Consider the following 14,147-nt stretch of genomic DNA (forward strand, 5'->3'; position numbering starts at 1 on the left):
TGTTGTGTATGTCTGCTATGTGACATTGGTATATCACCCTTTTCTAAGAACGGAAAAAATGAAAAAGAAAGAGGGAATAGAAAAAGAAAGGAGGCGTGCATATATCTCCGCTGCGTTGAGATACCAACCACCCTAACATCCGTCGTGGGTATTAAACGGCCGTCTACACACATATCCACACACAGAGACATACCCATACATAAAAGCGCCCCGAAAAGAAAAATCATAGAAAGTACAAGATACGAATGAAAACCCAACGAACAAGTAAAGGCAAAAGAAAAAACAAGTCTTAAACTCCACCCCAACATACCGAACCCAACCCTTCCCAACCTGCACCTCATCCATCTATCAACCACCCAGCCCAACCAGACCAGGCAAGAAGTAAAACAAATGAAACCACGCAAGCTACCACCAAAAGCCACCATGAACAGCCAAGATGCTCCACGGACAAACAACTTAAATAAGGTAAAAAAATGGGGCAAGCCGGGCTTGAACCGGCCACCTCCAGATCTTCAGTCTGACGCGCTCCCAGATGCGCCATTGCCCCGTACTTGTTGAGTTGAGGCGTATGTTTGATATTGTGAGGCAGGTGTATTTTGGGTACTTTGATAGGGTTTCGAGATGTATATAGCTTGTCTCGTGTGGAATGCCGGTGGGTAGGGTTTGCATGATTGATGGGTGCTCTGGGTAGGGGACCTTGAAAAGACGTTGATGGTATTAGGGATCAAGCGCCGTATCTGCGTATGGATTTGGAGGGTCAATAGTGCTGAAGATTGATATCGCCGAGCTGGCGGCGTGTGGCTGTATGGAATCTTCTTCGTTTATTATGGAGAGCACCGTCAATCACTCTCGGTATCTGCCATGACCGTTTTCGCTGGGCTAGTTCCTAACATCATCCTCAGTCTAATTTTCAGCATATCGTCCATTGAACCCCGTGTATATTGACTGTACCCTGCGTCTTGATTACATTTTCTCGGATGATGCTGATTTCGAAGATGAGTGAGCTCCTGATGTTTATTTAAGGATATGTGGAAGGAAATTCCCGGCCTTCCAGGACATACATTGTCTACGGGCCATTTCCTCAGTATACAGCCGCTGCAGTTGAAACCCGATTACCCACGAAACACACCCGTGTGGTAGGATAAATACCTTTCATATAGTATAATATAACAAGAACATAAATTAAACTAGACTAATGTAGCAATATTTGCCATCCTAAGGCCAAAATCGCCCTGCAAAGTGGACTAACCAGTAAACCTAACTGCTTACAAGAATAGTGAAAAACAGTAGTATTATAATAAAAAGGGGCAATGGCGCATCTGGGAGCGCGTCAGACTGAAGCTCTAACTTCGGCCATAGGCTTCATCCTCTCTGAGGGTGTCCCTGTTAATCTGAAGGTGGCCGGTTCAAGCCCGGCTTGCCCCAATTTTTCTTTTTATTTTTACTCCTTTTCACCCGCCCACCTCTACAACCACCTCCTTATCGTTCAACAACAATTGTTATTTTACTTTTTACTTACTCCCTATTGATTCAAGGCTCTCTACTGAGTATTCCACTATTGTTTCTCTTTCCCTTTCTTTCCTCCCCACCCTGAACCATTTGTTCCCCACGGGTGGTGAACCATCCAGCCTGCATCACGTCGCTGTACTTTATTCTCCCCGTTCGAGCCTGCTTGCTGTCTTATCCTAGATGTCCAGACATAAAATTTACCCGATCGCTGTACCTTTATGTAAATTCATCCGCGCAATATCGCACAATTTAGCCATTGCCGCTATCAATTCCAAAACGCCGACCTCAGAAATGTGAATTAGTTATATCAGCATACTTTGCACTATATATTCTCACCCTCTCCATGATCAACTCGCCACGCTGACATCGGTGATATAGGTCGTATTCCCCCCCCACCCCCCTGTATAGAAAGGAATTAGGAAATGACCTGCTGGCTTAACCTTCTATCCAGTAGATCAATCATTCAATCTGGTCATTTGGATCGATCGGATTGTATCAATATTATCAAGGCTAAGCAATATTCCATCGTTTTCCCGCTCGGCCATAGTGTTTCGTATTCACGATGATTCGCTCCGTAAAAAAACCGACAAAGTAGTGGAGGAATCTATACCAAAGGGGGGGGGGGGGCAACACAAAGAATTAGCGCAGATCCAAACACGAAGAAATGTCATATGGAACAAAGAATAAATCACAATCAATCAGGATATATACATGGTGGAATAATATACATACATCCGCGTGATTAGGTGGGAGATCAAATAAATGCCAGCTGATAAGAACCGATCCCATTAGGTAGTTGTACATAATGAATAGCTGGATTGAACAATCAACCGGACCTTATAGGGGAATGTGATTCAGCAGTGCTGGAGCATCTACTCACGATCTGGGTTATCTGTTACCTCTGTCTTGGTCTATCGATTATGGTGGTTTGCCTTCTTTCTGATAGGCCGTGGGTTGTGGATATTTGCGATTATTGGTCTTTTGGTATGTGTATGGTAAGTATGTAATTCGATAGGGAATATATCTACGGTACATCGGATGTATCGATAGATAGAATAGAATGAGATCTCCGATTTAGATCTGAAATAAGGAAATCCGACACATCATCTGGTGATTAGGGGGTTTACGAAGATATACCGAGGAAAAAAGGGAATGTATCTATATCAGAAAGTAACCCAACGAGAATCGCACGACCAAGTCTCCATCAATATATTCACAAAGGCTTCCCGTCACCTCAGCTGGCGTTTGAGTTCCGTCAACAAGTCATATGACTGCTACGTAGTAATTCAACGACCACTTCTTTCTTACCCTTACGGAACATGCCAGCCATGGCTTATGAAACCACCCGTAGACCACCTCACACTGGAATAGATTAGTGGGAACTAAACCATGTAAGTGCCGAACCACCGATTCTCAATCGATGGCAAAGGTTCGGAATATCGCTACTACCTGACGAGTTTGGCAACGACACCCGCTGGTAGGGTGGAGGTCATACTGTGTTCTCTCCGTTGGAGATGGGGAGTTCAGTTGAGTAATGGAATGTAGCTTCGAGTTCTGAACCGTGTTGATCATCCAGAGGATATAAATAAGGCGTCACACCCGGCTTGCTGTTGTTGTTACAAGCTCAGCAGACTTTTACTTTGCTGATTCTTTCAACCATCATTGTCTCCTATCAAGATGAGACGGGAAGACTGTAAGAAGGAGGAGAAAAGAAGGGAGGAGAAGAAGGAGTCGAAGAAAAAGGAGGACGAAAGAAAAATGGAGGATGACCCTGAGAAAGAGCAATTCATAGGGACCTCTGCAGTAGCTAAGGTACTTGATGAAGCCCAAATCCCCTATGTCATCTGGGGCGGGGTGATGTACGTTCTGATGCATGTCCGGAAAGGTTGTTCCAAGGTAAGTCATGATCACTAGGAGGGAGGTGATAGGAATTAACGTACGTACCATAGCTGGAGATAACCTTTGTGATCCCGGATGAATATCTGAGCGAGGCAGTCCAGGCGCTCAGAGCCGCGGGGTACTCCGATAGAAATGCCTGGGATTGGTCCTGTTTCTGGGATCGTCCCCATGAGAGCATCCGCGGGGCTTATACGTGGCCTGCCCACCCCTTTGAACCAAAGAAGGGCCTCACATTTCATAACCCCATCGGTCTGCTTCGGAAGTCCCAGTGGCTCTCCAGCTTCCCTGACCCCCCCGTCGGCTTCCCCAGAGACGACGACCCGAACTTCATGCTCACAACGGATTGCCGCCTTATGGACTGGGGGACCCCCGGGTGGGCTAGTGATTTCTACCCGGTCAAGATGCTCAAGCCTGTCCCGTGGGTAGAGTCATTGATTCTCCAAGAGGTGCGCGATTGGACTCTCAAGAAAAGCGTAGGGGTGGGTTGGCCCTGGCTCCAGGCCATCGAGCAATTCCATCGGAATTCCGCAAGGCTCCTTCCCCGGGAATTGTTCAGTCCCCACTGCATCCGGCAGCCCTTCGGTACCATCTATGAGCGTTTGATGGTCGTGGATGATGATAGAGTGACTTGCCGTGAGATTAATCCATTACTGGATCAGATATGGGAGGACATGCGGGCGAAGGGCACTCTGCCGGACCCCATGTTTGAGTGTGTTGACCCAGGCTTCAAGGAATGCTTGGAATTTCGAAAGCAACTGAGGGGCTTGTCTGGTGAAGAAATCGAGGAGCGGTTTGGGGAGAACGCAGCAGACTAGAGGCTGGGGGAGATGTCCACCATCCTTTAGGCTTACTGCGTCTACACAAGCTGATACGCGCGTAGGGTAGATCTACACCAGTCCAATTTCCCTAGAAGCAAATTCGATTCATCAAACTATTCAACATCACTGAAGCAAAGGACTTCCTTCCACTCATCTCTCGATTTCCTTTTAAAGGGCTGCGTCTCCGCATTGACGAGCTTGCGTAAATGATCTCTAATTACCTCTTCCTGGGACGGTTGCCACCTGTGTCCCTTCTCAAGCTTATGGGCCAAGTCCCAGACGAGCTGTGCATCTTCTGGCAACCCTGGTCGACAATCTTTGATCGCCTTTAGAATAAGGAAAGGAAGAGGAAGCACCGGTAAGGAGCCCGGAAGGAACTTTCCGAGCGGTTGCCTGATCCGTCGTAGAGCGGAGCGATAGATCCACTCGTCATCCACAGTTGGCGGCAATGGTCCCCCAACTGAGAAGGTGTGGATTTTGATATCGACAGTCCATACCGAGCAATTCATAGTGAGATGGATGTCAGCAGGCCTCTTTCCAGGCCTCTTCAACGGCTTCTTAGCAGCCTTTTTGGTGGCCTTCTGGGCGGGTTGACCGGGGGATGGCTTCGTCTGGGAAGCGGAGACGTTTCTCGCTTCGAATATGCCACCCCTGTTTTCGATGAGAGTTTTCTTCAGTGAAACCGGTGCCTCTTGGGTTAGAACGATTATCTCTACTTCCTTCTTCGTCTGTACTGTGTAAGCTATCTGCTCATGGGATATAATGGTCCCCGGGGGGGGGGGAAGGAGTGGCATACGTCAATTCTACTACTATCCAGATAATGCTGGCGGGCAGCTTGACCCACGACAATTACACTGGAAGCACTAAGCTTCTACAGCGGTTGGATTGCCCAGATAGAAAAATGGACAGGAGCAACAGCCGTGAAGGAATTCAAGGCCAAAGTGTCTTCCGTGGGTTCGGAGGCGGTCGTGGTAGCAGCGGCATCAGGCGCATCTGCTGGTTCAAGTACAGCAGGGGCACCGGGTGCGTCTACCACACCAGGCGTAGCTGGCTCGTTGGCAGCGGGGAGAGGAGAAGAATGGTCAGAGGTAGAGGGGGCGTTGGGAGGAGAGGAACCGCGGGTGGGTGAGAACGAACATATCCGTGTCGAGGGTCCGGCCTCGGAGGGAGCATCGACCAAGTCTTTGCGCTCTTCAGACTCGGGGTTGTTTTTACGGGCCTGAACCTGAATTTTCTTCATCATGAAAAGATACTGGTGATGAAGGAAGCAGAGGTAATCGCTTTTGCTCGGAGTCAGGCTGACTTTATAGACGACCCGGGGTTGAGGAAGGGTGGATTTATTGAGTCGTGCTTCCTCCGTTTCCCTTCAGCACCATGCTTCACTACGCCCCTCAAGCCCCTCGGCGTCTAGAGCGAGCACGAGGCTGGATGCGTTGGCATCAATACAGGCTGTGAAAGCCGGCGCCGCCTGTCATGGCTTCGGCGCGGAGCTGGAAGCTGGACCTTTCCGCCTCTCATATGCACCGATTATCTTACACAACTGGCCCTGTTCTCATTCTAGTTTCGAGATGAACAGGACAAAGAATTTCCCGCCGAGATGGATTGTGCTCTGCATCTGCTGGTTTCGTATCCTGGTTACCCCTTCTTGCAGCAGAGGTGCCTTAGGCTCGGCCTATGTTACACCAGCTCTCGGTTGAGCGTTTGACAGCTAGTACGAGCTCTCCCACCCCCCCGACCGAAGTCGGTTGGTCTTCCATTGTATGACTGGGGATCAGCAACGTAGTCTATCCAACAATCACTCTAATGACGTAGCGTGGATTGGAAGTGGATTGGAAGATACGGTACTCGAAGATTTTCGCCGGTCGGCGGAGGGAGATATGTAAGGTTCCAACGTGAGCGTAGGATGGAGGCACATCCGTCGATAATTTTAATACAGATGGTGCGAGAATTCTGTCAAGGGAAGGGACCCATGTCAAATAGATCAGTTCCAAGGTTTTGGCCGATTCGTCGTAGCCCAAGGATGATGAAGCTCCAAGCCACGGACAAGTACGGAGCATTCACGGCGGATAATTGCGTGGCCCGCCAATTCTGACGACCAATGAAGGCGATTATTTTGCCGAATCAGAAATCGAGCGTCCGCTGAGACCTGACATGTAGCACCCAAGTCTTGTAGTCAGCCTAGGCCCCAAAAATAGCTTGGGGAGGCTCATCGACTATTCGTTGTTAGAGATCAGCACTACAAGATGTGAAACGTAACCAACCTACCAGAGTGCGCTGCGTAGGCTGCCTCTTGCCCCTTTTCCCTCATCCATCTGAACCGCATGTGCCTTGTGAGTAGATCAGTTGTCCGATAGCACCTAGCAGTACCAAGGCTGTCTTACGGTGACCATTCTCGTATTCCATGCACATGGTCAATGAACCGTGACATCGTGAAGGACCCGGCGATTCTCAGATGCTGATGTAAACTTCCCCTGACCTCCCACTGGACATATTGAGCCGAGTAGAGTGCATGTAATTGAAAATAATCCCCTAATAGGTTTTGAGTGAGAAATCGCTAGAAGGAGACTGACAGCCATGAGGAGACGCGCTCATTCTGGAAGATATCGTGTAGATGAGCCGATTCCATGCCAGGCTCCGCTGTTATACATAGACTTGTTTGTCGAGAACTAGAATATCCAAGCATGCCGGAGTGAGCAGGGAGACCCTGCCATCATAGAAGGAGTGAGTTGGGAGAGCGACTTACAGCCCAACCCTCATTGGCCCTACAAGTAGCACTTTGCAATCGAGTGTCGACAGGGATGACAGTTCGCGGAATAGCCTAAGCGAGATGTTTCGGCTAGGTACTAGACAGCGCTCCCAGTCCCAGAAGAAAGCAAGCACCCGGCAACGGAGAGTCACAAGGACTCGCTAGGAACATCGTATCTGCTGTGCCCTCGTCGCTCGGGGCGCGTTGTATCTAGTAAAAAGCACGACCTGTATACCAGAACCCAACTGGCTGGGTCAGGCAGTGAGATCGAGCTAAATTCGTTGGGTTTGAAGGAAATCCCATGCACGCCTTGAGTTGTCCATGTCCCGAGCTGTAAGCATCGTACCACAGCAAGCGTCAGGTCATGAGATATCCGATCTTTCGGCACCAGTATTGCTCAGTGCCTACACCGTGGTTGACAGCCGACACGACCCAGGATCCTCCAGTGCCAATTTCCATCCTGAACAGTGAAATGAGATTCGCCAATTATCATGCCTGTAACTTGCTAGCTGATAATCCACTGTTATCCGGGCAACATAGCTGTTCACCATATCAAGTCCAGTCTCTCGCTGTGTAATGTAATCTTGATAGCTGAATAGACTATCCATTTCTTCGGACTTTCCCCGCACTATCTCCGGACTCCAGAGTGATGGTTGTGAACCGGAATTCACCGAAACTATACCTGCCCCGTTTGCCACTGGGGGAAAGAGTCTGCCCCGTTGACAAAGGTGGTCCCATAGCAAGGGTCAGTGGTATCTTGGACGAGACACGCCGTAGTTATATTGCATGACCGCTGATATTCTCCGCCTGCAAGAGTGTGTCAATGCAAACTGGGTAGAGTCGAGACCATCGCACCATTGCCAGCCCTTGGCTGCATGAGTGCCAAATCATGTGATTTAAATCACTCATCGGTCCTCTTGAAAAAGGTTGATTCGACGCTTCTTGCGTATTTGCCTGCTCATTTCAGTTCACGTTTGACAAAGATACATGGTCTTGTATACTAAAACGTCCCTGATCGCTTCCGGGACAGTTGACAGAGCACTGCGCCCTTAGTCATATAAGTTCTGTGTAGCTAGGATGTGCTGTACCGACCGTATCTCGGCCAGTGTCTTTCTTTTTGCTTTTCTTTATTTTCGCTGCATCTAGTAAATCATATGAGTCCTGCAGATGCCTTCTGTGCTGAAAGAAAGGTTTCAGTCGAATGAGAATGGCTTGATCCATCCATGGAATTTTCTTGATCTCTCATCGTCAAATGTACATGGAATAGGATTTGTCACTTGCTTTTCGTAGGATTTACCCTTCATGAAAAGGACGGGCACACTTCGACTTCATCTCAACGAAGCAAGGACACGATGGAGGGCCATGGATCTCCCGGCAGATGTGAAGGGAAGAATGGAGTCCCTAGGTAGGTTGAATGCATGGCGGGCCCATCACATGACCGGCATCAATTCTACATGGGCCGCAGACCCCACCCATGCAGGTCACAATACCCGTATGCATCATTATGGAACCCATTCCTTTCAAAACTATCATTACGGTTCATCTATGTGCCATTGATTCGAGCAAAATAAGACAGGCAATAGTATCTTAAGCCCAGGAAGAATAGTAGTTAGCACCCCTCAAGCCCCGGTAGACGTAGTTACAAAGCATGTGGATGGCCCAGAGACATCGCCGAGAGGTGTCATGCAAGAATCGTGATGACGACCAGATTAGACATAGATACCCATGTTGGTGTCCTTCTTCTTTGCCTGGACTTCCGAAATGGCATCAACGTAGTTTTCGTGACCTACCTTGCTCATGCCTTTCCGGAGAGCGATCATACCCGCCTCCACGCACACGGCCTTTAGCTGAGCACCGCCAAACTCGTCGGTACTGCGTGCCAGTTCCGCCCAGTTGACTCGGTCATCAACAGCCATCTTGCGGGAATGGATCTGCAGGATGTTGGCTCTCGCCTCCTCGTTGGGCAGGGGAAACTCGATCTTGCGGTCCAGACGACCGGAACGGAGCAGGGCTGGATCAAGGACGTCGACACGATTCGTGGCCGCGAGGACCTTGATACGATCGTCTGATGCAAATCCATCGAGCTGGTTGAGAAGTTCAAGCATGGTTCGTTGCACTTCACGGTCACCAGACTTCTCCGAGTCGAACCGCTTGGTACCGACCGCATCCAGTTCGTCAATGAAGATGATAGAGGGTGCCTTCTCCTTGGCAAGGGCGAAGCAGTCGCGAACGAGCTTGGCACCGTCACCAATGAACATCTGCACCAATTGCGGACCGGCAAGCTTAAGGAACGTGGCGTTTGTCTCTGCCGCACAGGCTCGGGCGAGGAGGGTTTTACCCGTACCGGGAGGACCATACATCAGAGCACCTAAGAAAAACGCGTTAGAGGGCCCATGCTAGGATGGGGAGTCGAACGACTACATACCTTTCGGTGCTTTGATGCCAAGCTTCTTGAATCTGTCGGCCTCCTTCATAGGCCATACAATAGCCTCGACGATCTCCTCAATCTGTTTATCCAAGCCGCCAATGTCGGTGTACTTCTCCGTCGGCTTCTCATCGACCTCCATGGCCTTCACACGGTTGTCGTACTCAGCGGGTAGCGTATCCAGAACCAGGTATGAATCCTTGTTGACGCCGATGAGGTCGCCGGGCTTGAGCTTCTCGTGATCTACCAGACCAATAAGCGGGAGGTAGATCGTCTGACGGGTCGACGTCTTGATGACGGCCGACTTGCCCACCCGGGTAGCATCAAGGTCGATGTTGGCCCCCTCTTCAGCAGCCTCAGCTTCAACATCCAGATCCAGCAGCTCGACGACGTTTCCGACAAGGTAGGGTAATTGCCTATCAGATAGACAGTCAGCAAATGACCGGGATTACGTCTTGCCACTGCGTTGAGCAGAAGGCCGGCGGATCGAAGCAATCGAGCTCGGAGCTTACCGGTTGTTCTCAATCTTCTCTTGGTTGTCCTTGACTTTCTCTCTCATCGTGTTTTGCTCGTGAGTCAACCGCTGGTATTCACTCTTCATTATACGCAGCTCGTTCTCCAGCATCCGCCGTCGCTTGACGATGTCCGCTGTGCTCGAGCCAAGGATCTCCTCGTCCAAGAGTCCATCGTCCTCATCTTTCTTGGAATCGGCGTCTTTCATCTCAGCATCCCCTTCGCCTTCGGGCTTCCTGCCGTCTCCGTTGCCATCGCCCTGGTCCTTCTTGTCTCTCTCCTCACGCTCAAGGTCGTCGAGATCTTCCAAGGTAGACATGGTGGCAAGTGAAATGTGGTCGTGAAAGGATAGGGAGGGTAGAGAGGAGAAAGGAATTCGAATCGGAGGGTTAAAGTGGTTGGTGGAAGGTGATGGTTGGGGAACTTGAGCTGTGTTGGAGTCGTGATGCTCTGAGCTCCGGCCAAACAACGTCAGCTGCCCTGCCTATGTCACGTGACCCATTACAAATAGCCCGGCGCGCCAACCACGCTCAGGGAGTTTCTTTAGGCCTGCTCTTTACGATACTTAGGTGTCTTCCATACTATGTACATGATACCAAATCGGATGCCTCCCCACCAGCCTGGGCACCACACCCATACGAAACGATTGGCTAAAGGTAATAATGCGGGTTTTCCGCGTGCAACCGAGCATTGCCGATGTTTTTCAGGACCTCTTCGCGGCCGAACTTGAGAAGACGATACCGTGAAATGAAGTCATCATTGTTGACTGGTCAAGGTCAGCATATTGGTTTCTCCAAATGGACATAGTGGGAAGCCGGTCGAACAGACGCAGCATGAAGAAGCAACGGGATACTCACCATAGCCCCCGCACATCCTGCGCTTTCCTGTGAATTCCGAGCGACCGTGAAGCATTCTCCAATTGTCGAAAACTTTTAAAAAGATCAGTTCGGAATCCATGAATGGCGTTCCCCGCAAAGACTTACTGAGAGCCGTCCCCGGTTCAAGCTGTGTCCAGATTTCCATGTCCTTACGACGAATGATTTCGTTCCAGTGTCGTGCCGCAGTGTACCATGCAGTCTGTTGTCCGTAATTCCAGTCACTCTTGGCTGCCCGGTCATAGTTGTTCCAGCGAACCTGATACAGCCGTTTTAGCTCAGGGTGATGCTTAAGGACCGGGGCTTGCTCCGCAGGTTGTATACATGTCTCCTCGTTGCCACTCGAGTGGTAAGGTTGGCGCGTTGACATTAATGCTTGGAGATCCTGCGGGTGCTCGTCACGCAAAACGGAAGCAGCCCGGAATCCATCTACAAGTAGGCTAGCCCCGCCATCACCATCGGTATGGGATAGCAGGTGGAAGAGCTGAAGTCTGGCAGGGTCGGTAAAATACGTATTGTCTGTATGCGCACCGAGAAATTCTGTGGTATAGGCGGTATCCTTGTAGGTCAAGTCGGCCGTGAAATCCCAGAATCCACCTTCACATCCAGAACGAAGTTTTAGAAAGCGCCGCACAGAAAAGGTAGGGTTGATTTCTTACCGTAATGCGTGTTTCTAATGAAAGCAATCCTTTTGATAAGGCTCTCGGTTGATTCCGGGTTGACAGGAACTCCTTGGACAAAGGAAAATCCCCAGTCGTACTCCGCAGCATAAGCAGGTATTCCCGGTCGGGGTAACAGAGACATAACTTACTATAGCTTCAAGCCAATTAAGCAGAGCCCCGTCATCAGCCATAATCTCGGCATAGGAGAAGGTTGGAAATGTGTTGACTCTGCCGGGGATATACGATTTGGTCTCTCTAAGTAAAGTCAGTACCATACCAAGGACAATTACTGCAACTCAGATTGAGGTACCTGAAGATAAGCTTCAATTTCTTCTTAGGGCTGTTGAATTTATGGTTGGTATGGCTCCTGAGCCAAGGGAATGGATAGTAGGCATGGTGTCCGTCCGACCCTACGTGGAATCAGAGCCTAATCAGACTGTCGGATAATACTGAACTTACATTCTATTTCCAAACCTTCCGACCCGTAAACGAGATTCTTGATGCTGATATCCTCAGGTATCTGCCATGAAATTAATATTCAGTTACAACCATGGAATTATGCTGTTCTCCTACCGCGAAAGTATCAACAATCCGTTGTCTTGTATCAGGATGGATGCACTTGGAGCATTGGCAGTTATCCCTGGGTATGGGTTAGTGGCTATGCACATGCATGATACTGGCTCTTGAAGTATGTGCCCACCGAAGCCAGAACGTTCCACTGTGACCTAACATCAGTACGTGATTCGAACCATTCCATAGACTCCCTTACAAACGCCCATAATGACCCGCATGGCCTAGTGTCAGTGACTGCCACTTGGAGTTCTCCAAGTGCGCTGGCCAGGGATTTTCGCTCTCACTTGCAGAGCGAGAGCCCCGCGCCTGTTTTGCAACAGATGAATTTGCACGCAGTAGCGCAGGGTAGCGAGCAAGACCGGATGATGCCTGATTAGGCTTTATGACCGATGCATTCCGAAAGTCAGGATTACAAGGTACTGTGTAGCTTCGTTGATCTGCCTCTTACCAATCCATATCTCCGGGTAAATGATGACACGCAATGCGATGTGCTAGCACCTCGATCAATTAATACCTGATATATGCAAGAAAGCTCTGAGGATCCTACCTAGATTGCTTCAAGGGACTAAGCGCCCTAAGAAAGGAGAGCCTGGTCATTTTAGGCGTGTTCTCTCACATACACCAAGCGATGACACTTGAGGATGGAGACACTGTTTCTCCGCAAGAACCCCATATCAGGCCCATGTCACGTGTGACCTGTTCTCGGCCTCGGGCCGCAATTCAGAGCGTATCCTTGGCGGATAGATCTCGAAAGCTCCATCTTGATAGCTACCTTTGTCTCCAGTTTACATTGCGGGATTATTGATATCTGAGCACGTATATTGATTTATGAACTCTCCTGCCTACGATCTATAGCTAGACAACAAGGCCAATTATAGCTTGCTTCTCGGACCAGTAACCTTCATCAGACAGCGACCATTGCTCAGAACCGCCTTGCCCTTATCATTCTTAGTTATGAACCTGATCTCTTCGTAGCCGTCTTGAACGTTGCCAATCCTCCACATCTCAGTGATCAGCTTGTCACCGGGTCTGACCGGTGAAGCAAACCGCGCTTGGATTTCTTTGAGGTTCTTCGGGTCACTACCGCCAAGCTCTCTCAGAACACCGTGGGCGGCAGAGTTCCAACTGAAGAGCCCATGGATAATGGTACCCCCGAAGCCCATCTTCTCACCCGGTTCAGGAGTAGCATGGAGAGGGTTGTAGTCCCCATTGAGCCTAACCGAAGGTGTCAGTATTCAAGGATCCACCTTTCCCACGGCGCTAGCACTAGTCTTACCGATAAAGATGAGCTGTCTCCGTAGTTGTTTGAACTATATGGACAGCATCTGGCTTTCGGTTTTCTGGCGGCGCATAGTTTACGTTGCTGGGGCCTGTAAAATAATCGAGTCAGTGATGATACTACATGGACGAAAAAAAATAAGGCGCATTGATAGCCTTGCCTTTTGGACCACCCCAGTTACCCTGACCCACGAAGAAACCGCTGCTCTCAGTCCTAGAGTAGACCTCACCCGTGCCCTTTTCAACTATAGTCTGCTCCGTCTCAACCACGGTACCGGGCTTGCCCTTATCGTAGACTCCAATGACCTTGTTGCGCAGCTCGAATTCCTTACCCGCACTGGTGGGAGGGAGGGGCTTGAGGATAGTGAGCTTGCGCTGGCCGTCAACAACGCGGCGATAGTCAAATTTAGGGACACCAGGAATAGGAGAACCTCCGGAGCGTGCATAAAAGTCCGTCACTTCTTGATCTGTAAGTTTGAACGCTATATGGAATACGGTATTAATAGCTTTTCATCGAATAGAAAGCGTCGTACATACGAAGGATAACAGGATATGTGGGAAAGACCGCGAAGTTTGGATGAAGCTCCTATGCATTGATCAGTAGGTTTAAGGGTAATTGGTGCAATCCCGAACAACACACGTAGAGAAAGTGTAGTTCATCGGCTTTGCAACCGAGACTGTTTGCAAAAAGCAGGACGTCGCGCTTCTGCCAAGACACCTCCTGGCGAGGGAATTCATGACCGGCTCCTGGGGTCGACATTATGGAAAGATGACAATTGAGCGCAAAATATCCCGAGATATGGGGACTACGAGTTTACGAAGGACGCCCCTTTATGCGGAGGTAACCAC

The 14,147-nt window shown here is 49.6% G+C and overlaps 4 protein-coding genes and 2 non-coding genes across 6 annotated transcripts; 2 read left to right on the top strand and 4 right to left on the bottom strand.

Annotated features, from left to right (window-relative positions):
- Positions 1-474: 474 nt before the first annotated feature.
- On the bottom strand, positions 475-547 carry BO80DRAFT_t302. Its single transcript has one exon. It is a non-coding gene; the product is annotated as a tRNA-Phe (tRNA).
- Positions 548-1,304: 757 nt separating this feature from the next.
- BO80DRAFT_t301 lies at positions 1,305-1,425 on the top strand. Its single transcript has one exon. It is a non-coding gene; the product is annotated as a tRNA-Phe (tRNA).
- A 1,761-nt stretch (positions 1,426-3,186) lies between these two features.
- On the top strand, positions 3,187-4,226 carry BO80DRAFT_488071 (uncharacterized protein; the record flags this gene model as incomplete). Its single annotated transcript, XM_025723564.1, has 2 exons — positions 3,187-3,405; positions 3,459-4,226. 2 exons carry the CDS (start codon positions 3,187-3,189, stop codon positions 4,221-4,223), a joined length of 984 nt encoding a protein of 327 aa, XP_025569443.1.
- Positions 4,227-4,882: 656 nt separating this feature from the next.
- BO80DRAFT_279399 (uncharacterized protein) lies at positions 4,883-5,739 on the bottom strand. The gene is made up of 2 exons (XM_025714916.1): positions 5,023-5,739; positions 4,883-4,954 (listed from the first exon to the last, which is right to left on the bottom strand). Exon 1 carries the CDS (start codon positions 5,467-5,469, stop codon positions 5,098-5,100), a length of 372 nt encoding a protein of 123 aa, XP_025569444.1. The 5' UTR covers positions 5,470-5,739; the 3' UTR covers positions 4,883-4,954; positions 5,023-5,097.
- Positions 5,740-8,587: 2,848 nt separating this feature from the next.
- Positions 8,588-10,344, bottom strand: BO80DRAFT_430161 (proteasome regulatory particle base subunit RPT5). Its single transcript, XM_025720647.1, has 3 exons — positions 9,910-10,344; positions 9,398-9,813; positions 8,588-9,340 (listed from the first exon to the last, which is right to left on the bottom strand). Exons 1-3 carry the CDS (start codon positions 10,227-10,229, stop codon positions 8,682-8,684), a joined length of 1,395 nt encoding a protein of 464 aa, XP_025569445.1. The 5' UTR covers positions 10,230-10,344; the 3' UTR covers positions 8,588-8,681.
- Positions 10,345-10,560: 216 nt separating this feature from the next.
- On the bottom strand, positions 10,561-14,058 carry BO80DRAFT_439663 (putative trimethyllysine dioxygenase TmlH; the record flags this gene model as incomplete). Its single annotated transcript, XM_025721088.1, has 15 exons — positions 10,561-10,676; positions 10,768-10,839; positions 10,894-11,382; positions 11,445-11,544; positions 11,597-11,702; positions 11,758-11,857; positions 11,907-11,967; positions 12,021-12,087; positions 12,217-12,398; positions 12,469-12,534; positions 12,920-13,235; positions 13,297-13,390; positions 13,481-13,780; positions 13,836-13,884; positions 13,939-14,058. 15 exons carry the CDS (start codon positions 14,056-14,058, stop codon positions 10,561-10,563), a joined length of 2,238 nt encoding a protein of 745 aa, XP_025569446.1.
- Between the last annotated feature and the right edge of the window lie 89 nt (positions 14,059-14,147).

Source organism: Aspergillus ibericus (genome assembly GCF_003184845.1).
Source record: "Aspergillus ibericus CBS 121593 unplaced genomic scaffold BO80scaffold_85, whole genome shotgun sequence".
Lineage (NCBI taxonomy): Eukaryota > Fungi > Ascomycota > Eurotiomycetes > Eurotiales > Aspergillaceae > Aspergillus > Aspergillus ibericus.

Excerpts from the sequence above, each read along its gene's own strand:
- BO80DRAFT_430161 (XM_025720647.1), bottom strand. The coding sequence starts at position 10,229 with ATGTCTACCTTGGAAGATCTCGACGACCTTGAGCGTGAGGAGAGAGAC. Across the intron at positions 9,814-9,909 it reads GAGAAGATTGAGAACAACCG|GCAATTACCCTACCTTGTCG; the intron begins GTAAGCTCCGAG and ends TCTATCTGATAG. Across the intron at positions 9,341-9,397 it reads TGGCATCAAAGCACCGAAAG|GTGCTCTGATGTATGGTCCT; the intron begins GTATGTAGTCGT and ends CGTTTTTCTTAG.
- BO80DRAFT_279399 (XM_025714916.1), bottom strand. The coding sequence starts at position 5,469 with ATGATGAAGAAAATTCAGGTTCAGGCCCGTAAAAACAACCCCGAGTCT.